This window comes from Scyliorhinus torazame, chromosome 15 (genome assembly GCF_047496885.1).
Source record: "Scyliorhinus torazame isolate Kashiwa2021f chromosome 15, sScyTor2.1, whole genome shotgun sequence".
Lineage (NCBI taxonomy): Eukaryota > Metazoa > Chordata > Chondrichthyes > Carcharhiniformes > Scyliorhinidae > Scyliorhinus > Scyliorhinus torazame.
The window spans coordinates 187,781,505-187,805,661 of NC_092721.1; the positions used below are offsets into that span (position 1 = coordinate 187,781,505).

General features: G+C 49.9%; 1 protein-coding gene across 1 annotated transcript in view; it reads right to left on the reverse strand.

Moving 5' to 3' along the window:
- Positions 1-10,441: 10,441 nt before the first annotated feature.
- The window catches only part of LOC140391337 (cytokine receptor common subunit gamma-like), a 52,157-nt gene continuing 38,441 nt past the window's right edge, over positions 10,442-24,157 (reverse strand). Inside the window, exons 8-9 of the mRNA XM_072475919.1 lie at positions 23,859-23,943; positions 10,442-10,729 (exon numbers count right to left, since the gene is read on the reverse strand). Of these exons, the coding sequence (XP_072332020.1) occupies positions 10,442-10,729; positions 23,859-23,943 (373 nt within the window). The remainder of the gene's footprint in view (positions 10,730-23,858; positions 23,944-24,157) is intronic.

The window sequence follows — 24,157 nt, forward strand, 5'->3', positions numbered from 1 at the left end:
TTGCTCCTGATGTGGCCAGGGGTGAGTGTGCAGAGTGAGGTTTTCCAACACAACTGGCTCGCAGGATGGCACTCTGAGACAAGGCGGGACACCTAAGCGTGGGGGAGGCTCGGGGATTTGAGGATCCCAGGGTGGAAGCTCTAACTGATTGTCGGTCTCTCACCTTCTCCATTTCCTTACAGATATCAAAATGGATGGTGGTGTTGGTCAAGGAACAAAGAACAAAGAACAGTGCAGCAGGGGAACAGGCCCTTCGGCCCTCCAAGCCTGTACCGGTCATGATACTAACCTTGGCCAAAACCCTCAGAACGTCATTGTGCCATATCTTCTACACCCATCCTATCCATGTATTTGTCAAGATGCCTTTTGAACGCCAATAATGTATCTGTTTCCACAACCTCCCCTGGCAACGTGTTCCAGGAACTCACCACCCTCTGTGTAAAAAAACTGCCTCGCACATCTCCTCTAAACTTTGCCCCACGGATCTTAAACCTATGCCCCCTGGTGACAGACCTCTTCACCCTGGGAAAGAGTGCCAGCCCATCCACTCTATCCATGCCCCTCATAATCTTGTAGACATCTACCAGGTCACTCCTCAACCTCCGCCGTTCTAATGAAAACAGTCCGAGTCTATTCAGCCTCTCTGTATAGCTAATACCCTCCAGACCAGGCAACATCTTGGTAAACCTCCTCTGCACCCTCTCCAAAGCCTCCACATCCTTCTGGTATTGTGGTCCCACAGAGGATTCCCTCACAGTGCTGGTGGCAGCCCAGGCAGCCAGATGCCGGAGAAGGCAGCCGCTGTGTTGGCGCAGGCTGGAGGTGATACCTCATGTGCTGGGGGCCGCCGCACCCTCTGAAGGCCTGGCCACCCATCAGGCCGAGGAGGAACCGAGAGGGGGGGCATCAGCGACAGCCCAAGGTGTACAGCTGTAGTTGGGCTTTTGAGGAAACGACGGACAGCATGTGCCGCAGGAAATTCCGTCGCAACAAAGAGACAATGCAGCACCTGTGCCACGTCCTCATGGACCTGCCCCCCCCCCCCCCCCCCGTGCAGGAGGAGGACACCCACTCCCTGTGACCGTGAAAGTCACCGCAGCCCTGAATCTCTATGCCACTGGTTCGTTCCAGGGCTCGAGTGGGGACTTGTGTGGCATTTCACAAGCTACAGCCTACAAGTGCATCTGTGAAGTTACGGATGCCCTGTATGCCCGAGTAGCAGACTAAATTACCTTTGAGCTGGACCAAGCCCACCAAGATGCTAGGGCTGCTGGGTTCTCTGCCATTGCCAGGATGCCCCTTGTTGCCACATGTTGCCTTGCATGCACCAGGTCATCAGGGAATGCCCTTCATTAACAGGAAAGGGTTCCACTCACTGAATGTTCAACTCATGTGCGACTACCACCTCCGGATCATGCACGTATGTGCGCGCTATCCAGGAAACGCGCATGACAGCTACATCCTGGGACATTCGGAGATCCCAGCGTTTTCGAGGACCATCCCAGGATGAAGGGTTGGCTCTAGGAGATAAGAGGTGTCCGCTGAGGTCCTGCCTGATGACGCCAGAGTGGTGGCCGGAGACCCAGGCAGAGACCCGATGAAACGAGACCCAAGTTGCCACCCGCACAGATGCATTGGACTGCTCAAAATGCAGGTCCGAGGGCTAGAATGCTCTGGTGGGGCACTGCAGTACAGCCCCCAGGGGGTCTCCCAATTTATGGTGGTCTGCTGTGCCCTCCACAACCTGGCACAGTAGTGGGCAGCAGGTTGGCGGACAGTAATGGGCAGCAGGTTGGAGGACTCGCCCCCTCCCTCCCCAACCCCAACCCCCCCACCCCCCCCCCCCCCCCCCACCCAACACTGACTACCCTGTAGTTATGCTGTCAATTCACTGTAAGACCGAATGAACATTAGGCTTTAATATCCATGAACTCACCTGCCAGAGTCAGCTGTGCAAATGAGTGCCACCCACAGGTGGCCGGACTATATATATGGCCCCGGTGAGGGCGGAGCCAGAGGCGGAGCCCACCAGGGTTCCAGTACAGTGCCTGGAAGTAGCCCGTATCATCACTTCCAGGTCATGGGTCACATCATTATACCGACAGGTGAAATACATTCACCACATTCACCCCCTGTTAAAAAAAATCAAGTTCAGCGGGGGTGACGTGAGGTCATTAGAGATTCAGTCTGTCTGGAGGCCTGATCGTTCTTTTAGACCTCCTCAGCTCTGACGGTGCAGCGGGCACGGTCGTTGCCGATGGTGACTCCGGGGGCACCGTGCCTGGAGCTTGAGCCTCAGTCTGGCGTGTCGGAGATGGTTGGGGGGTGGGGGTAGACAAAGGGTTGGTGGCTGGCGGCAGTGCCGGCGCGGACCAAGACAGGAGACCCAGGGGGACGTAAGGGGCGCAGGGGGTGGCTGTAGGCAGCGGGGAGGGGGGTGCGTTGGCAGGGGAACGAGCTGGCGCCAGATCTCGTAGGGAGACCGTATCGTGCTGTCCATCCTGGTGCGCGATGTAGGCATACTGGAGGTTGGCGTGCAGCAGCTGGACCCTCTCGGCCAGGGGGTCGGTGTTATGGCTCCTCATATGCCTCCAGAGAAGGACAGGTCCCGGAGTTGTCAGCCAAGATGTAAGCGAGGTCCCGGAGATGGACTTCTTAGGGAAGAGAAACAAGCAGTCGTTGAAGTGTTGGGTACTCTGATTCACAGACGAACCAACACGGTTGCGAATGGTACAACGCAGTTTTATTTCAATCAACTATTAACATAGTAAACTCTGGTATTCAGCACATGGTGAACCTCTGAGTGGCTGGCAATGAGGTCTGTGCCCTGAGCCCTCTCCTGCTCGAGTGCCCAGGAAGTGTCGTGTTCCCTGCTTTGTACTGTGTATGCTCTTGTCCGTGATTGGCTGTAGTGTTTTGTGTGTTGATTGGTCCGTTGATCTGTCCATCATTATGTGTGTATGTATGTGCTGTGATGTTCACCTGAATATCATGACATCCCCCCTTTTTTACAGGATCATGTGCCTACCTGTTTATAAATAGAGATGTGTACTGAATGTAGCTAAATGTGTGTGTGTGCAATATTTACAGCATGTACATGGGGCTTAACTATATACAAGGGGCGATGTCAGGTGTGACATAATAACGAGGTTATACCATAAACAAAGAACAGGGAAATGTTGAACGATAAAACAAATTCCTGTAACGATAAGAACATAAACATATTAACACAGTGGTTGCATGAGTTCAATGTGTAAACAGTCTAATAAGTCCAGTCTAGTAGGTGGGCAACGAATTCGGGTTGACCGCCTCAAGAGTGGGTCTGGAACCACCGACTGAGGAACGGGCCTGGCCACGGGCGACGACGGAAGGGGCATGGTAGCAGGCAGCTCCACGAAGTCGAAATCAGGAACAACAGGAGGGCACGGTGTCAGTGTAAGGTCTCGTAGCGAGCGTGGAAGCACGCAAAGAGCCCGGCGATTGCGCCTACGAATGGATCCATCAGGCATGCGAACCAGGAACGAGCGGGGAGCCACGCGTCGGAGAACTTCGGCAGGTGCTGACCAGCCACCTTCTGGTAGGTGGATGCGGACTTCGTCTCCAGGGGTCAAGGCAGGAAGATCAGTTGCCCGTGTGTCATATGACCTCTTCTGGCGACCGCGCTGCAGTTGCATCCTGTGCAGTACCGGAGCATGGTCGATTGTGGGCGCCAGAATGGAAGGCACAGTAGTCCTGAGGGCGCGACCCATCAGCAGCTGGGCTGGTGAGAGACCAGTGGCTAGTGGGGCCGAGCGATAGGCCAGTATACCACCTCTCGGACCCTCCTTCTGCACTTCTCGACCCCTAGGTGGCCTTCATGTAGTTGGTCGAGAACCAGCTTGTGCATGCTGTGCGGAATCACAATCCGGTCCAGCTTTAGAAGGACACCATCAATGACGGCCAAGTCGTCTCGGACATTGTAGAACTGTGGGCACCGCCCTTTGAGCCACCCTCCCGTCATGTGGCGCATCACACGTTGTAGAAGGGGGTCGGCCGCAGTCTCTCTGCGAATACGGGCCAGACTGGAGTTGTCAGCTGGCGGATTTGCCGATGTGAAAGCCACCTGCGCCTCGACCTGACATACGAACCCCTCTGAATCTGGCGGCGTGCTCACTGCTCTGGATAGGGCATCCACAATGATGAGGTCCTTCCCTGGGGTGTAGACCAGTTGGAAATCATACCTTCTGAGTTTAAGTAGGATGTGCTGGAGGCGAGGGGTCATCTCATTCAGGTCCTTATTTATGATGCTGACCAGGGGGCGGTGGTCAGTTTCAACAGTGAACCGGGGAAGACCATATACATAATCATGGAACTTGTTGAAACCGATTAGCAAGCCCAGGCACTCCTTTTCGATCTGCGTGTAGCGCTGCTCTGTGGGGGTCATGGCCTGTGAGGCATAGGCGACCGGGGCCCATGATGCAGTGTCATCCCGCTGCAGGAGCACTGCCCCAATGCCGGCCTGGCTGGCATCAGTCGAGGTTTTAGTGGCACGAGACGTGTCGAAAAACGCCAGTACCAGTGCAGTGGTGAGCTTGAGTTTCAGCTCCTCCCATTCCTGCTGGTGTGTGTGCTGCCACTGGAACTCCGTGGACTTTTTGACGAGTTGGCGCAGAGCTGTCGTGTGGGAGGCAAGGTTGGGAATGAACTTCCCCAGGAAGTTGGCCATGCCTAGGAAGCGTAGTACTGCTTTCTTGTCTGCCGGCTGCGGCATGGCTGTGATGGCGCTCACCTTGTCTGCACCCGGACGGACCCCTGACCGGGAAATGTGGTCCCCCAGGAACTTCAGCTCGGTTTGGCCAAAAGAACACTTGGCTCGGTTGAGGCACAGGCCGTTTTCACGTATGCGTGCAAAGACGCGTTGGAGACAATAGATGTGCTCCTGTGGTGTGGTGGACCAGATGATGACGTCGTCCACGTAGACGCGCACCCCTTCGATGCCTTCCATCATCTGCTCCATGATCCTATGAAAGACCTCGGATGCCTAGATGATGTCAAATGGCATTCGGTTGTAGCAGAACCTGCCGATTGGGGTGTTGAAAGTGCACAGCTTTCGGTTGGACGGATCTAGTTGGATCTGCCAAAAGCCTTTAGAGGCATCCGACGCAAACAGTGATGATATGGTCCTAGAAGACAACGACACAGATGAACCTTTCACCTTGGGAGGCTACCTCAATACCAAATCCGAACCGCAACTAGACGTGTTGCACATTGAAGACCCCCGTATTGAATCCGACGCAGATGCGGATTCGTTCTTCGGATTTGAGGATCTTCAGCCCAGTAGATATGACATCCCAACTCGTGAGTGTAGGATGATGCTACAGCCTGAAACCAAGAGACAGAGAGGGGTACAAGCCCACAGAGAGCGACCTGCTGCCACACAGAACATGGTCCATGCACCGCTCAGGGTTCCCGACTCTACGAAAGAAGATACGCAAGACTCCACACCGCAGTCCTTGCATGAACAAAAAGTGACTCCAGTGTCACAAGCCTCCACAGTGAGCTCGTGGACAGACTCCACGATAGAAGAAACGCAAGACTCCAGAGCGCAGTCCTTGCACACACAAGACGTGACTCCAGTGTCACAAGCCTCCGCTGCGAGCTCGTGGACAGCCTCCACGATAGAAGCGCGCAAGACTCCGACGCGCAGTCCTTGCAGGAACAAGACCATGAGGGTCTAGCAACCTCCTCTGACCAACTAGCGGCAGACAATGTAATTCTGCCATGCTCAAGTAAACAGCAAGAAGACTATGACAGTCTACCACGCTCCAGTGCACAGCAGGACGGCCATGACGGTCTATCATGCTGCAGTGAAGAACAAAGCGACGATGACAGTCCAAGCCCAAATGAAGGACAACAGCAATGACAGTCCACCCACATTGCTTGCACCACCAGATGAAGACAATTTACCCAACCCAAGTGAACAACAAGCAGCGACTGAGGCTCTACCCACGGAATGTGAGACGAGTGACGACAGCATCCCAGTTCCCATGCAAAATGTGCAAAGTGCCAGACCTCAGCTAGAGTGTACAGAGGCACTCGACGATCACTGTGAGACGACCGGTGACACCATGATACTTCCACCCTCATTCGCTCGAGCCTCTCCATAAGTCAATGCATTCCTGTATGTTCCGACTCCAGACGTGCAGCTTCAAGAAATCTCAGCTGACTCCAGTGAACCTGCTAAGACTCCGTACGGGGAGCATCAACAAACCAACACTGACTCAGTTAAAACGCCGACTCTGATTCACGTGAGCCGGACTTTACTCCAGACAGGGAGTGCCGCAACCTCAGTGATGGCACGCTCAGGGTGACAGCAGATGCCACAATGACAGGAGATGGATCACTTAACAATTACACTGGGTCAGCAATAACAAACAGCGGCTACAGTCCAAGAGGAATACACCAATATTCACCACAGCTATATCCACACATTATTTCCGCACCAGCAGTGCAGCCAATGACAGCTCATGCTGGACAAACCCAGTATTCAGGTATGCAGCAGCCAGCAATCTATGCAGCATATTCTCAAATAGGCCAGCACTACGGATTGCCCACTGGAATCAAGACCGAAGGAGGACTACCGCAAGCACAATCTGCACTACAGACTGGATGTCTAAGTTACAGCCCAGGATTTGCTGCACCCAAGCCTGGCCAGACGGCATATTCCTATCAGATGCAAGGTTCTAGTTTCACACCATCACCAGGTATTTATGCGAGCAGCAATTCTGTTTCCAATTCGACAAGCTTCAACGGTTCTCAGCAGGATCACCCTTCCAGCACAGCATGTGGCCAGAACCAGTATGTACAGTACTTATCCAACTTCAACATATGGCACATCCATGACCTTGAATCATACTGTTGATGGTACCTCTTCAACGTCAACACCTTATCAGCTACAAGATGCCATCCGACAGCACCATCACAAACATTGAAAAAGAAAGGGACTCCAAATCAGACAAAGAATTTCACCACTTCTTGGTTCACACAGCGCACACATTGATGGCGTTCATAACCAAGAGAGACATTTGACCATGATGATTGATGGTTTTTGGACTCACACAAATGATTTGGACTTATTGTTTAATCACTGTTCACATGACTTGTATATACCTTACCTTATCTACCTGTTCTTTGTTCAATTTTCTCAAAGAGTGCAGAAAATATGTAACATATAAAAAAGGGGGGGATGTGATGATGTGCATCAATGTAAATACATGTAGGCTAGCTAGACACTAGAAGGAGCACAAGAGACATCACACACACACACACATTCAACCAATAGATCAAGTAGATAGGACACGACCAATAGACATTCACGATACACAATGAGGTGACACGACCACAGGGGGGCATTACACCAACCCATATATAAAGGGCACCACACACATGATCTGCCTCTTTCCAGTGGAGACAGTCAGTGAGTACAGGCACAGGGCTGATTCATTATTACACCCACCACGTGGATTGCAGCAACTGGTTAGTCAGTCTGGGTAGCTATAGTAGGATTAGCAGTAGTGTCAAACCCGAGTAATAGAAGTGTAAATAGTTTAATAAACGTGTTGAAGTTATCTCCACGTCTGAACCTTCCTTTGTCAAGTGCACCACAAGAGAGCCGCTTATGTTACACCTACAACATAACAAATCAAGAGCGGCTTCCTTGATGCTGTCGATGGATATTAAATTATTATACCGTCAATTCACTGAGAGAACGAGTGAACATGAGGCTTTATTATCCATGAACTCGCCTGCCAGAGTCGGCTGTACAAATGAGTGCCACCCACAGGTGGCCGGACTATATATATATGGCCCCGGTGAGGCCGGAGCCAGAGGCGGAGCCCACCGGGGTTCCAGTGCAGTACCTGTGAAGTAGCCCATATCATCACTTCCTGGTCATGGGTCACATCATTATACAGACAGTACAGACAGCTCATGCATTAGGTGAAATACATTCACCACACCTGTTCAATTCGCCCAGGGTCTGTAAACATCACCCCAGGGTGATGGGCCGGTGTCGGCACTGCCAGCGGGTGCCTACACAAGATGATCACTCGCTGCGAGGAAAGCTCTGCTGCTCCTCAGTTTATGCCAAAGTCTCACTCCTGTCTTTCTGCTGACAGCGCGCTCACACCCATCACCTGAACGGGGTCTGCATCGGGGGCGTTTGATCTTGGACCACTGTGTCCGACGGCAGCGGGCAGGGCGGTGGAGTGGCGGGTGACAGGGGTTGGGGTGCAGGCAGGCCCGCTGCGAAAATCAATGTGACAGAAGCTGCACATGTATCAGGTGTAACATGTTTTAATAGTGACTACCTGTGCACCCTGGCACTGCCTGTCTGGCACCCTGGCAGTGCCACCTGGTGCCAGCCTGGCACTGCCAAGGTGTTCAAGTGGCACTGTAAGCTGGTAGAGTTGTGACAGACTGGCACTGCCAAGGTGCCAAGCTGGCAATTGTTGCATGATGCGGATCGGGCCCGGGAGTGCCTTGTGGGTTGTGGGTGGAGGGGGGCAAGGACCCTCTTATAGGTGAGTCGGGGCTTGGGGTGTTCAGGTGTCGTGTCGGGGGCCTTGACAGATCGGGACGCTATTTAAAAATCTCTCCCTGCGTTGAGGGGTTCCAGAGATCCTCAGTGCAGAAAATGGGACTAAGTGCAGCCTCGGCCACGACGTACCGTACTGAGACTCCCGATCTTCCTGAATGACCGTTCGGTAGAGTGGTGTTTCTCGGCGCTCCAGTGCCGGGAAACACCCGGTTAATCGCGCTGTGGGACTCTGTTCCCATTAGCGTGGACGCGCCCTATATTTCAAAAGAAAATGAGCAACAAGGTTTTTCTTTCGGGAAAACAATTGCCTCGCCACATCCTGAGATCATTCGGAGTGTACTCAGGCCTATTCACCACAGGCGAAGAAGATTTTGTCACAGATCATTATTTCTTATGAAGCAAAAGTCTCAGGAGTATATCGACATTAGTCTGATTTACAACTCTAAGTGTTGTGTGCAGTTGCGATCCTTGCGTACGACATTGATATTATTTGCGGCCATTAACAAACTTACACAATAACACCACGAAGAGTAACATGAAGAACATCAGTTTATTTAATTGTTTGGCTCGTCACATTTGCCGCACCTACATTTTGATGCAGTTATCTTGAAATGAGGTTTCATACATGAACTGACTGAGTTATATACATCACTGTCCATTCAATACTAATGTCGAAATCAACAGACAGTTTTGTGTAATGCAAAAAAGTATTCTTTCTCTCCTCTATCATCTCTAATTTCATGTAAGATGATCAAAAATATATTTTTTAAGGTGGCGCAGTGGGTTAGCCCTGCTGCCTCACGGCGCTGAGGTCCCAGGTTCAATCCCGGCTCTGGGTCACTGTCCGTGTGGAGTTTGCACATTCTCTCCATGTTTGCGTGGGTTTCGCCCCCACAACCCAAAAATGTGCAAGCTCAGTGGATTGGCCATGCTAAATCTCCCCTTAATTGGAAAAAATGAATTGGGTGCGCTAAATTAAAGAAAAACATTTATGCGTTTTTTAAAACAGATTTTTTTATCAGGTGAAGCTTTATTTTAATATTATGTCCTTCCCTATCTCTGTAATCGCCTCTAGCCCTACAATCCCATGAGCTTTCTGTGCTCCTTCAATTCTGGTCTCTTGCACATCCCCGAGTTTCATCACTTTAACATCAGCGGCCAGGCCATGTGGTCCTGTGGCGCAGGGGCTAGTGCTCTTGCTTCGGAGTCTGAAACTCACGGTTCTCGACTCACCCCAGAACACAGCCAAATATGTTGGGTATCAACCTGCAAAATCCTTCCAATACTCCAAAAGCAGGTGGTAAAAGTGGGATAGACTCCTGGTCAGCCATGTGTGATGTGGAGTGGCGGCCCCTCAAGCTATAAGCCTCTGGCGACAGGCCAGTGACCTGTTGCAGGAAAATCCTTGCTATGGGAACAGATGAGCATCTGCCTTCTTATGCGAAGAGAAACAACAACATGCTGTTAGCTCTGGAATTCTCTCCCAAATGTTCTCTGTAGTTCCATCCCTCACTCCTCTGCAAAGCTTACATCTTTGACAAAGCTATTATGGTGACCTGTCCAATGTCTCTTTCTGTGTCTCGGTGTCAAATTTTATTGATCCTATAAACTGCTGTGGGATGTTTTGCTACATTAAAGTTGTCCTGTAAATACAAGTTGCTGCAGTTTGGGTAGTCTAATCTGGCTGCGAACCCGTGACGTTCCTCGGAGGTACTCCAATTTCACCAGCAGTCGGTATTTTTACAAGCATTACTTTTACAAATGTTGCTATCAATACTGAGTTTGGAGATTGTCTTTTTGTTTTCCCCTTGACGCCCATCTTGTATCTTAACATTCGCAGAGCTGCGTCCTTGAACTTGTTATTCATAGTCTTACGTACATGTTTTTGTCCATGATGAGCTTGGACATGTCAATAGCGGCAGTCTCATGAACTGGGGATTGTGAATTTGGAACATCCTCAACAGACTTTTCATTCTCCCCATTAATGCTCTCCGGGACTGAATCACTTCTCTCAATCTTGTCTATCGGAGGCTGCTGAGGATCCTCGTGCTCAATCTTCAGCCTCACTGGTTCCTCTTCAATTTGGCATTCAGTTGGAATACACTCCGATGCCGAATTTATGTCCAGATATTTAGACACGCCAATCCATTCCTTTTGCAAGAATACACATTTATATTTTAAGTCATTCTCATGGTAGTTTAGTCACGTTAAGGTACGAAACAAGAACAAAATCACAGTATTTGCTACAGTCCCATCCGCTTTAACAGCACCTGATAAAAGTTAGATAGCTCAATTTGTCTAACAATAACAACAATCTTTATTATTGTCACAAGTAGGCTTACATTAACACTGCAATGACGTGACTGTGAGGATCACCGAGTCGCCACACTCCGGCGGCTGTTCGGGTACACAGAGGGAGAATTCAGAATGTCCAAATTACCTAACAGCACGTCTTTCGGGACTTGTGGGAGGAAACCGGTGCACCGGGAGGGAACCCACGCAGACACCGGGAGAACGTTCAGACTCCTCACCGACAGTGACCCAAGCAGGTCACTGCCCACAATCGAACCTGGGACCCTGGCGCTGTGAAGCAACAGTGCTAACCACAGTGCTACCGTGCCGCCCTTTGTGCTACCGTGCCGCCGTAAGTCACTCACTTTAATTGGGACTTTGGAAAGGATATTTTCATAGAATTTACAGCGCAGAAGGAGGCCATTCGGCCCATCGAATCTGCACCGGCTCTTGGAAAGAGCACTCTACCCAAGGTCCACACCTCCACCCTATCCCCATAACCCAGTAACCCCTCCCAACACTAAGGGCAATTTTGGACACAAAGGGCAATTTATCATGGCCAATCCACCTAACCTGCACATCTTTGGACTGTGGGAGGAAACCGGAGCACCCGGAGGAATCCCCACGCTCACATGGGGAGGGTGTGCAGACTCCACACAGACAGTGACCCAAGTCGGAATCGAACCTGGGACCCTGGAGCTGTGAAGTAATTGTGCTATCCACAATGCTACCATGCTGCCTCTGAATATTATTTAACGCCTCGCTGTAAAGTAAATCTTGTGTCAGTCCAATGATATGTTTGTTTTACTCTGATTTAATAAATTTAATAATTATCTGGTGTGGAGCCACTTAAATTGTGTATATTTCTTATTTGCATGGCTAACTGTAAGTAGTGCAAAGTTAGCTTCAGAAAGAACTTTTTTACGCAGAGGGTAGTGGGAGTCTGGAATTCGCTGCCCAAGTTGGTGGTGGAGGCAGAGACCCTAAACTCTTTTTAAAAGGTATCTGGATCTGCACCTTAAGTGCTGTAAGCTACAGAGCTATGGACCGGGTGCAGGAAGGTGGGATTGGAAAAGGCATCTGTGTGTTCTCAGGCTGGCATGGACAAGATGGGCTGAATGGCCTCCTTCTGTGCTGCATTCAGTAAACACATGCACTCAGCCAATTTGTCAAAATCCTGGATGAGCGTTTTCTCTCTTTGTCACCTCGAAACACTTGCAGCAATTGTAATGCTTGTTACTGACACATAGCCGCGACCAGCTTGCTGAGAACAGTCACCCCGAGGAACAGAACATGTGGCCATCCTGCTCGCAGTCCACACACCAAGTGGTACATTTACCTCCTGAAGTATCAGGAGGAAGCCTATTAGCTAATTTTTGTATTCAGTGACATTGATATCACGCAGAAACTGGCTTGAAGAGCTTTATGAGCCTGGTAGTGTGGGCAATTTGGATGAGCATATAATGTAGAAGCTGTTGCCTAGAAATCGATGTGTGAGATAATGAGGTACAAATGCTTAACATGTTCATATGACATTTCCCAACTGCTTTAACAGCTTATACTGCAGTTACTTTAAAGTCGTCTACTCACTTAAAATAACAGACAGTGTAATTTTAAATGCGCGTCCGTACACTAATATGGAAAACAATACTTTCTCAGTTTGTATCTCCAGGGATATATTGCAGCTCCCTACAAATTTTATAAAAAGAGCTATAGGGAGCGCAATCTATCGACCTCATCACGCCCGAATCGGAACGCGACAAGAGGCCCCTTTCGAGATTCACTGGTCTTGTCACGCCTCGGAAATATAACGAGATCTCGCAAGGCGTCGCGATCTGGTACCGCCCATTGAGGGCAGGTTCCAGATTTGCATATTCAGGTGAGCAGTTAGTCTTGGGAGGGAGGGTCTCCCAGGTGATTGGGGGCCCCTGGGTGGTGGGGCAATGGGCAGGGTGATACCCTGGTACTGTTGATGCCACCTGGGCACCATGGCATTCCAGCCGGGCACCTTGGTAGTACCACCCTGGAAATTCCAGGGTGTCCAGGTGGCACTGCAAGGCTGACAGGGGCACTGCCCAGGCACCAGGCTGGCAGTGCCAAGTTGCCCATGTGGCACAATGCCCATTCCGGGGATCGAGCACGTGATTGCCCCGCCCTGATGAGGTGGCGTGCGAGGCGTTCGATGACCCCCTAATTGGTGGTTGGGGCTGAGGGGGGGGTCTGGAGGCCATGGTGGGGCAGGGAGGGGGGTGCGATCTAGAGAGGAGGCAGTGGCGTCATGGTATTGTTACTGGATTAGTAATCCAGAGACCCTGGATAATGCTCTGGGGACCTGGGTTCAAATCCCACCACGGCAGATGGTGAAATTTGAATTCCATAAAAAATATTGAATGAAAAGCCCAATGATGACCATTGTCGATTGTTGGAAAACCCATCTGATTCACTAATGCTCTTCAGGGAAGGGAATCTGCCATCCTTACCCAGCCTGGCCTACATGTGACTCCAGATCCACAGCAATGTGGGTGACTCTCAAAATCCTTCAGGGATGGTCAATAAATGCTGGCCCGGCCAGCGACACCCTCATCCCATGAATGAATTTAAAAAAACATTGGGCTACCATTAAAAAATGATGCCCTCATCTCTTCCTGCTCTGGGGCGCAGAGCTCATTAATGCAGGAAATTGAACTAAGTGTGGCCTCAGTGTATGGCCTCAGTGGGGCTTTCCCTGCCAAGGTCCAGAAATGAAGCAGAGTCTCGTTTAATAGCAGCGTCATTCTCGATGCGGCAAGCTGGGAAACACCCAGCTAAATGTATCCGACACGGGACTCTGTCTCATTTCCATTAAATCGCGCCCAATATTTCTGTGCTGTCACCTTTAATTCACTCCCACACATTTGATAAATGTTAAATGTTATTAGTCACTGATAGGACGGTAACAGCAGTCAGAGAAAATAATCTGATTCATGATTTTCCTTGTCATTAAAAACAATTGGAACATTTGGAGGGCTAGTCATTGAGTATATTGTCCAATTTGTCCTCCCCTACAGATGACCTTCACATCAGGTAGTCTAACCTGATTTATCCTACAAAAGGCTCACCGTGTTATTCTACTTTTCCCACGTCTGCACGGTTTACATAAGGAGACATAGAAACATAGGAGGTAGGTGCACGAGGAGGCCATTCGGCCCTTCGAACCTGCTCCACCATTCATTCTGATCATGGCTGACCATCCAACTCAATAGCGTGATCCCACCTTCCCCCTATATTATTTGATCCCCTTTGCCCAAAGTCCCCCAAGTATCTATCCTTGGCACCTAAATCTTTCTTATTTGCACACCCCTTGCTGACAATGACCACAGAAATGCAAGTAACATCCAGCTCTACTGCTTCACTACCTCTCTCTCAATCTCCCCACTGCCCCTGTTGTAAGACTACACGTCCAATATCCAGTCATGAATGGGCTAGGATCTGCTCCAGCTTAATATTAGTAAGAACAAGGCCATCTTCAGCCTTGTCATGAGTCTGATATCATTGCTACTCCATTACCGCGCACATCCCTGGACATCATGAACCAGGCATTGCTTCAATATCCCATTTGTTCTAGAACGTTGACCACATAATCCATGAATCAAAGGAACAACCTACTTCTTATCATAATGATTTCTGCCTGGGACCCAATCTCAGTTCATTTGTTGCTGAACTTTTCATCCATGTCTTTATCACCTCCACATTCAACTACTCCAGAGCTCTCCTGACCAGATCACCATCCTTCATCTTTTTATGGAACTTTGCTCATCCAGATTTTGCTATTCATATTTTATCATGCACTAAACCTGCTCATCGAAGTGATAGGCAATCGCCCCATTGCCCTACATTGACTCTCGATCTCCCAGTGCCGGAAATGTAAAATTCTCTATCCTTGTATTTAGATACAGCTATGTTCTTTCCCCTCTTTGGCTTGAATTTTCCTAAAGTTGGAGGGAACCTCCAGCTTGTCCAGAGTGGTTCAGGAGCCCCCATTCTGAAAGTCCCATCCACGGACCTGGCACCCGCCATTTTCACTGGGGGCGGCGGAAAGAAGGGCAGCTGTTGTTTGCCTGCCCATGGTTCATGGAGGCAACTGCACATGTTAAAGTGCAGCAGCTTCAGTCAGATCAGATTTTCACTACTGGAATGTCTAAAACACAACTTGTGCACCTTAGACTTACCAGCAGAAATTCTAAAGTCGCCAGAGTTCTTTGGAGAGGGAGAACACCCTTTTGCATAGGTCCTGGGGCAGCTTTTAAAGGGGTAAGGTGCCCTTTGGGATTTTTAAAAGTAGACATGAATGTGCATAAAAAGATAAACTCATTAGAACTGTCAGGCTGTCAATGGAGTTGTCACAGGAACTATCAAAGGAACTGTCAAACTATCAAGGGAGTTGTCAAAGCTAATTGGAACTGGCAAAGATTTAAATCCCCTGCCCTTCAATGTATTTTATGTCTTCTGGTTAAAAAATGTAAGTGCTTGCTATTTCACTGTGTCTGCTGATCTAACTCTGAAGATTATCATTATAGTATTTGTGCAGCATAACTGATTCATAATGGGGTGCCTATCAGTTAAGCTTGATCAACAGCTCCAAATGGTTATAAAATATCTGGGGCGAGATTCTCCGACCCCTGCTGGGTCGGAGAATCGCCGGGGGCTGGCGTGAATCCCGCCCCCGCCGGTTGCCGAATTCTCCACCACCGGATATTCGGCGGGGGCGGGAATCGCGCCGCGTCGGTTGGCGGGCCCCCCCCGCGATTCTCCGGCCCGAATGGGCCGAAGTCCCGCCACTAAAATGCCTGTCCCGCCGGCGTAAATTAAACCACCTACCTTACCGGCGGGACAAGGCGGCGCGGGCGGGCTCCGGGGTCCTGGGGGCGCGCGGGGTGATCTGGCCCTGGTGGGTGCCCCCACGGTGGCCTGGCCCGCGATCGGGGCCCACCGATCCGCGGGCGGGCCTGTGCCGTGGGGGCACTCTTTCCCTTCCGCCTTCACCACAGTCTCCACTATGGCGGAGGCAGAAGAGACTCTCTCCACTGCGCATGCGCGGGAATGCCGTCAGCGGCCGCTAACGCTCCCGCTCATGCGCAGCCCGGAGATGTCATTTCCGCGCCAGCTGGCGGGCCACCAAAGGCCTTTCCCGCCAGCTGGCGGGGCGGAAATTCATCCGGCGCGGGCCTAGCCCCTTAAGGTTGGGGCTCGGCCCCCAAAGATGCGGAGCATTCCACACCTTTGGGGCGGTGCGATGCCCGACTGATTTGCGCCATTTTGGGAGCCAGTCGGCAGAAATCACGCCGATACCGGAGAATTTCGCCCCTGATGTGGGACTGTGAAAACAAATGAATGAAGAGTGTTTTTGACAACAAATTCATCAATACACATTTGGAACATTATTTTATTTCCTCCCAGCATGGGCCCTTGGTGGATACTGGATCAGTAGGCATGTTGGATGTAAGGGCAAATGCCGGTGGTTGGGATCACGGGTTGACATATGTTTATTTAGGGGATAGAAAGGGCCATTAGAGGTTGATGTGAAGGCATGAGTTGGCATGGAGTGTATCAGGGGTCAGAGGAATGGCATGAGTTGGCATGGAGTGTATCAGGGGTCAGAGGAATGGCATGTGTTGGCATGGATGAGGCATAGAGAACTGAGAGTGGGGTATGTGAGGTGGTCTGAGGTAGTGAAGGCTACAGGGCTGTTTATTAGGATGTTTTTTACAGATGGGGAAAAGTACTGGGTCACTGAGGCCACCTCCTGTGCTACTTCTGAACTGTTTCCGGGGGTAGCAAACACGACTGCCGTGAACACACTGAGCGAAGGTTTGAGTATCTGGGGCATTTGCTTCCGAGTCTGGTTCGCAGAGCTGAGAATTTTTACGACTCTCCGCTCCCGCCCCAGGAGAGAAAATTCAGGCCTTGATCCCTGTTCAGCTATGCTGAAAGACTAAGATAGATGGAATGCAAAAAGCTTGTGAGGATTATAAACACCAGCAGGGAATAGTTTGCTTCTGTGTTGTATATTCTTTGTAATTTAATAATAATCTCTTATTGTCACAAGCAGGCTTCAATGAAGTTACTGTGAAAAGCCCCTAGTCGCCAAATCCCGGCGCCTGTTCGGGGAGGCCGGTACGGGAATTGAACGCGCGCTGCTGGCCTTGTTCTGCATTACAAGCCAGCTGTTTAGCCCACTGTGCTAAACTGCTAAACTAGCCCCTTTAATCTAATTTAATCTCAAAGAAATAGTGACAGGGGTGCTTTGATGGACAAAGGTGCTCTTTCCCAATGAACATTTCTGTAAAGTGATCATATTGTTCTCGACTTTAATAGAGCAGATAATTGTTTAGTCGCAATGTCGCTGATCTAGCAATCCAGAAGGGTTCAATTCCCGTACCAGCTTACCTGAACAGGCGCCGGAATGTGGCGACTAGGGGTTCACAGTCATTTCATACTTGTGACAATAAAAGGTTATTCTTATTATTATTAGTATTAATACTCTGGGGACACTGGTTCAAATCCCACCAAGGCAACTAGTGAATTTTAAATTCAATTCATAAAATATGGAACAAAAAATTGGTCTCAGCAACAGTGACTGTGAAACTATCATTGATTGTTGCAAAATTCAATCTGGGTTTTAGGGAAGGAAATCTGCTGTCCTACATAGAACATAGAACATAGAACAATACAGCGCAGTACAGGCCCTTCGGCCCACGATGTTGCACCAAAACAAAAGCCATCTAACCTACACGATGCCATTATCATCCATATGTTTATCCAATAAACTTTTAAATGCCCTCAATGTTGGCGAGTTCACTACTGTAGCAGGTAGGGCATTCCACGGCCTCGCTACTCTTTGCGTAAAGAACCTACCTCTGACCTCTGTCCTATATCTATTACCCCTCAGTTTAAAGTTATGTCCCCTCGTGCCAGCCATTTCCATCCGCGGGAGAAGGCTCTCACTGTCCACCCTATCCAGCCCCCTGATCATTTTGTATGCCTCTATTAAGTCTCCTCTTAGCCTTCTTCTCTCCAACGAAAACAACCTCAAGTCCATCAGCCTTTCCTCCATACCAGGCAACATCCTGGTAAATCTCCTCTGCACCCGCTCCAAAGCCTCCACGTCCTTCCTGTAATGCGGTGACCAGAACTGTACGCAATACTCCAAATGCGGCCGTACCAGAGTTCTGTACAGCTGCAACATGACCTCCCGACTCCGGAACTCAATCCCTCTACCAATAAAGGCCAACACTCCATAGGCCTTCTTCACAACCCTATCAACCTGGGTGGCAACTTTCAGGGATCTATGTACATGGACACCTAGATCCCTCTGCCCATCCACACTTTCAAGAACTTTACCATTAGCCAAATATTCCGCATTCCTGTTATTCCTTCCAAAGTGAATCACCTCACACTTCTCTACATTAAACTCCATTTGCCACCTCTCAGCCCAGCTCTGCAGCTTATCTATATCCCTCTATAACCTGCTACATCCTTCCACACTATCGACAACACCACCGACTTTAGTATCGTCTGCAAATTTACTCACCCACCCTTCTGCGCCTTCCTCTAGGTCATTGATAAAAATGACAAACAGCAACGGCCCCAGAACAGATCCTTGTGGTACTCCACTTGTGACTGTACTTCATTCTGAACATTTCCCATCAACCACCACCCTCTGTCTTCTTTCAGCTAGCCAATTTCTGATCCACATCTCTAAATCACCCTCAATCCCCAGCCTCCGTATTTTCTGCAATAGCCTACCGTGGGGAACCTTATCAAACGCTTTGCTGAAATCCATATACACCACATCAACTGCTCTACCCTCATCTACCTGTTCAGTCACTTTCTCAAAGAACTCAATAAGGTTTGTGAGGCATGACCTACCCTTCACAAAGCCATGCTGACTATCCCTGATCATATTATTCCTATCTAGATGATTATAAATCTTGTCTCTTATAATCCCCTCCAAGACTTTACCCACTACAGACGTGAGGCTCACCGGTCTATAGTTGCCGGGGTTGTCTCTGCTCCCCTTTTTGAACAAAGGGACCACATTTGCTGTCCTCCAGTCCTCTGGCACTATTCCTGTAGCCAATGATGACATAAAAATCAAAGCCAAAGGTCCAGCAATCTCTTCCCTGGCCTCCCAGAGAATCCTAGGATAAATCCCATCAGGTCCCGGGGACTTATCTATTTTAAGCCTGTCCAGAATTGCCAACCCCTCTTCCCTACGTACCTCAATGCCATCTATTCTATTAGCCTGGGGCTCAGCATTCTCCTCCACAACATTATCTTTTTCCTGAGTGAATACTGACGAAAAATATTCATTTAGCATCTCCCCTATCTCTTCAGACTCCACACACAATTTCCCATCCCTGTCCTTGACTGGTCCTACTCTTTCCCTAGTCATTCGCTTATTCCTGACATACCTATAGAAAGCTTTTGGGTTTTCCTTGATCCTTCCTGCCAAATACTTCTCATGTCCCCTCCTTGCTCGTCTTAGCTCTCTCTTTAGATCCTTCCTCGCTACCTTGTAACTATCCATCGCCCCAACTGAAACTTCACACCTCATCTTCACATAGGCCTCCTTCTTCCTCTTAACAAGAGATTCCACTTCCTTGGTAAACCACGGTTCCCTCGCTCGACGCCTTCCTCCCTGCCTGACCGGTACATACTTATCAAGAACACGCAGTAGCTGATCCTTGAACAAGTCCCACTTATCCAGTGTGCCCAACACTTGCAGCCTACTTCTCCACCTTATCCCCCCCAAGTCACGTTTAATGGCATCATAATTGCCCTTCCCCCAGCTATAACTCTTGCCCTGCGGTGTATACTTATCCCTTTCCATCATTAACGTAAACGTCACCGAATTGTGGTCACTGTCCCCAAAGTGCTCTCCTACCTCCAAATCCAACACCTGGCCTGGTTCATTACCCAAAACCAAATCCAACGTGGCCTCGCCTCTTGTTGGCCTGTCAACATATTGTTTCAGAAACCCTCCTGCACACACTGTACAAAAAACGACCCATCTATTGTACTCGAACTATATCTTTTCCAGTCAATATTTGGAAAGTTAAAGTCTCCCATAATAACTACCCTGTTACTTTCGCTCTTATCCAGAATCATCTTCGCCATCCTTTCCTCTACATCCCTAGAACTATTAGGAGGCCTATAAAAAACTCCCAACAGGGTAACCTCTCCTTTCCTGTTTCTAACTTCAGCCCATACTACCTCGGAAGAAGAGTCCCCATCTAGCATCCTCTCCGCCACCGTAATACTGCTCTTGACTAGCAGCGCCACACCTCCCCCTCTTTTGCCTCCTTCTCTGAGCTTACTAAAACACCTAAACCCCGGAACCTGCAACATCCATTCCTGTCCCTGCTCTATCCATGTCTCCGAAATGGCCACAACATCGAAGTCCCAGGTACCAACCCATGCTGCCAGTTCCCCTACCTTGTTTTGTATACTCCTGGCATTGAAGTAGACACACTTCAAACCACCTACCTGAACACTGGCCCCCTCCTGCGACGTCAAATCTGTGCTCCTGACCTCTATCCTCTCATTCTCCCTTATCCTAAAACTACAATCCAGGTTCCCATGCCCCTGCTGCATTAGTTTAAACCCCCCCCAAAGAGCACTAACAAATCTCCCCCCCAGGATATTTGTGCCCCTCAGGTTCAGGTGTAGACCATCCTGTCTGTAGAGGTCCCACCTTCCCCAGAAAGAGCCCCAATTATCCAGAAATCTGAATCCCTCCCGCCTGCACCATCCCTGTAGCCACGTGTTTAAATGCTCTCTCTCCCTATTCCTCATCTCACTATCACGTGGCACGGGCAACAACCCAGAGATAACAACTCTGTTTGTTCTAGTTCTGAGCTTCCATCCTAGTTCCCTGAAAGCCTGCCTGACATCCTTGTCCCCTTTCCTACCTATGTCGTTAGTGCCAATGTGGACCACGACTTGGGGCTGCTCCCCCTCCCCCTAAGGACCCGGAAAACACGATCCGAGACATCACGTACCCTTGCACCTGGGAGGCAACATACCAAACGTGAGTCTCTCACGCTCCCACAAAATCTCCTATTTGTGCCCCTGACTATAGAGTCCCCAATTACTAATGCTCTGCTCCTCTCCCCCCCTTCCCTTCTGAGCAACAGGGACAGACTCCGTGCCAGAGGCCCGTACCCCATGGCTTACCCCTGGTAAGTCGTCCCCCCCACAAGTATCCAAAGCGGTATACTTGTTTCTCAGGGGAACGACCGCAGGGGATCCCTGCACTGACTGCTTTTTCCCAGTCCCTCTTACAGTTACCCACCTATCTCCAATCTTTGGTGTAACTAATTCCCTGAAGCTGCTATCTATGACCCCTTCTGCCTCCCGAATGATCCGAAGTTCTTCCAACTCCAGCTCCAGTTCCCTAACTCGGTCTTGGAGGAGCTGGAGATGGCAGCACTTCCTGCAGGTAAAATCAGCAGGGGCACTAACTGCATCCCTCACCTCAAACATCCTGCAGGAGGAACATTGCACTCCCTTCCCTGCCATTCCTCTAACTTTCTACCAAGATCTGGCTAACAACTAAATTAAATTTTTTATAAAAAATAATAATAATATAATAAAATATGGTACTTACCTCAGACCAATGGGTTTTATTATTAGGTTAGAGGAGGGGGGCGGGTGGGAGACACTACACGTGTAGTGTCTCGGGTTTCCTCTCCACCAGAATTTATTGGTGAGGGTCTTCCCAGACGTCCGCGGGTCGACTTCCTGTTCCTGCCTAAAACACTAATTTAAAAAAAAAAAATTCTCAGCTCCTGCTGAAATTGACTAACCAACCAACTCCACTCCCGCCGAAATCGACTGGCCTGCCCCTGCAAAGACAAGTGGACAGGTCAAGGACAGACTTACCTCCCAGCAGCCACTTCCGCACTGCTCCCGCTGAAACTGACTCACCAGCTGTTCTCCCGCCGAAATCGACTGGCCTGCCCCTGCAAAGACAAGTGCTTTTAAAGGACAGACTTACCTCCCAGCAGCCACTTCCGCACTGCTCCCGCTGAAACTGACTCCCCAGCTGTTCTCCCGCCGAAATCGACTGGCCTGCCCCTGCAAAGACAAGTGCTTTTAAAGGACAGACTTACCTCCCAGCAGCCACTTCCGCACTGCTCCCGCTGAAACTGACTCACCAGTTGTTCTCCCGCCGAAATCGACTGGCCTGCCCCTGCAAAGACAAGTGCTTTTAAAGGACAGACTTACCTCCCAGCAGCCACTTCCGCACTGCTCCCGCTGAAACTGACTCACCAGCTGTTCTCCCGCCGAATTCGACTGGCCTGCCCCTGCAAAGACAAGTGCTTTTAAAGGACAGACTTACCTCCCAGCAGCCACTTCCGCACTGCTCCCGCTGAAACTGACGCACAAGCTGTTCTCCCGCCGAAATCGACTGGCCTGCCCCTGCAAAGACAAGTGCTTTTAAAGGACAGATTTACCTCCCAGCAGCCACTTCCGCACTGCTACCACTGAAACTGACTCACCAGCCGTTCTCCCGCCGAAATCGACTGGCCTGCCCCTGCAAAGACAAGTGCTTTTAAAGGACAGACTTACCTCCCAGCAGCCACTTCCGCACTGCTCCCGCTGGAACTGACTCACCAGCTGGTCTCCCGCCGAAATCGACTGGCCTGCCCCTGCAAAGACAAGTGCTTTTAAAGGACAGACTTACCTCCCAGCAGCCACTTCCGCACTGCTCCCGCTGAAACTGACTCACCAGCTGTTCTCCCGCCGAAATCGACTGGCCTGCCCCTGCAAAGACAAGTGCTTTTAAAGGACAGACTTACCTCCCAGCAGCCACTTCCGCACTGCTCCCGCTCAAACTGACTCACCAGCTGTTCTCCCGCCGAAATCGACTGGCCTGCCCCTGCAAAGACAAGTGCTTTTAAAGGACAGACTTACCTCCCAGCAGCCACTTCCGCACTGCTCCCGCTCAAACTGACTCACCAGCTGTTCTCCCGCTGAAATCGACTGGCCTGCCCCTGCAAAGACAAGTGCTTTTAAAGGACAGACTTACCTCCCAGCAGCCACTTCCGCACTGCTCCCGCTGAAACTGACTCACCAGCTGTTCTCCCGCCGAAATCGACTGGCCTGCCCCTGCAAAGACAAGTGCTTTTAAAGGACAGACTTACCTCCCAGCAGCCACTTCCGCACTGCTCCCGCTCAAACTGACTCACCAGCTGTTCTCCCGCTGAAATCGACTGGCCTGCCCCTGCAAAGACAAGTGCTTTTAAAGGACAGACTTACCTCCCAGCAGCCACTTCCGCACTGCTCCCGCTGAAACTGACTCACCAGCTGTTCTCCCGCCGAAATCGACTGTCCTCATCTAGTCTGGCTTACCTCTGACTTGAAGGACATTGAAGACCATAAATGCTGGCCTTAGCCAGCAACACCCACATCAATGTGATTGAAGAAAAGGTCCACAACAATGCGTTTGACTCCCAACTATACTCTGCAATGGCCCAGCAAGCCATTCAAGTTCAAGAGTAATAACACCCACATTCCATGAAATAATAAATGAAAAAGATTTACAGCACTCACTGTTTGGATGAGGACATGAATAATCATCACTTAAATGAGTTACGGAAAGGGCAGCACGATAGCGCAGTGGGTTAGCCCTGCTGCCTCACGGCGCCGAGGTCCCAGGTTCGATCCCGGCTCTGGGTCACTGTCCGTGTGGAGTTTGCACATTCTCCCCGCGTTTGCGTGAGTTTCGCCCCCACAACCCAAAAGATGCGCAGGGCAGGTGGATTGGCCACGCTAAGTTGCCCCCTTAATTGGAAAAATGAATTGGGTACTCTAAATTAATATTTTTTTAAAATGAGGTACAGAAAGTTACGGACTCCCATGGGATCATATCCTAGCCTGGGTCAATGAGTGGGAGAGAAGGCACAAGGATAAAATTTAGAACAATTGCTTCATATTTTACCTGAAAGTTTCCGTTATAATCGTCAAAGAGGTCAACAAATGGATATTTCGGGTCTGGTATTCCTGGGAAAAGCCAGGTGCTTACTCTGGAGGTATAGAAACACATGTACTGAGTGCACATTCAGAGGAAGACACATCACTTTGGACTAAAATATGGAGAACATTTGAAAAAATGAACAAAGTAACTAGATCCATTTCTATTCATGTGTCACCTCTGGGCAGGAAGGTTTTCTGTTCAAACCCTACTCGGCAGTACAAAATCTAGATTGGCACTTCAGTGCAATGCTGAGGGAGTGCTAC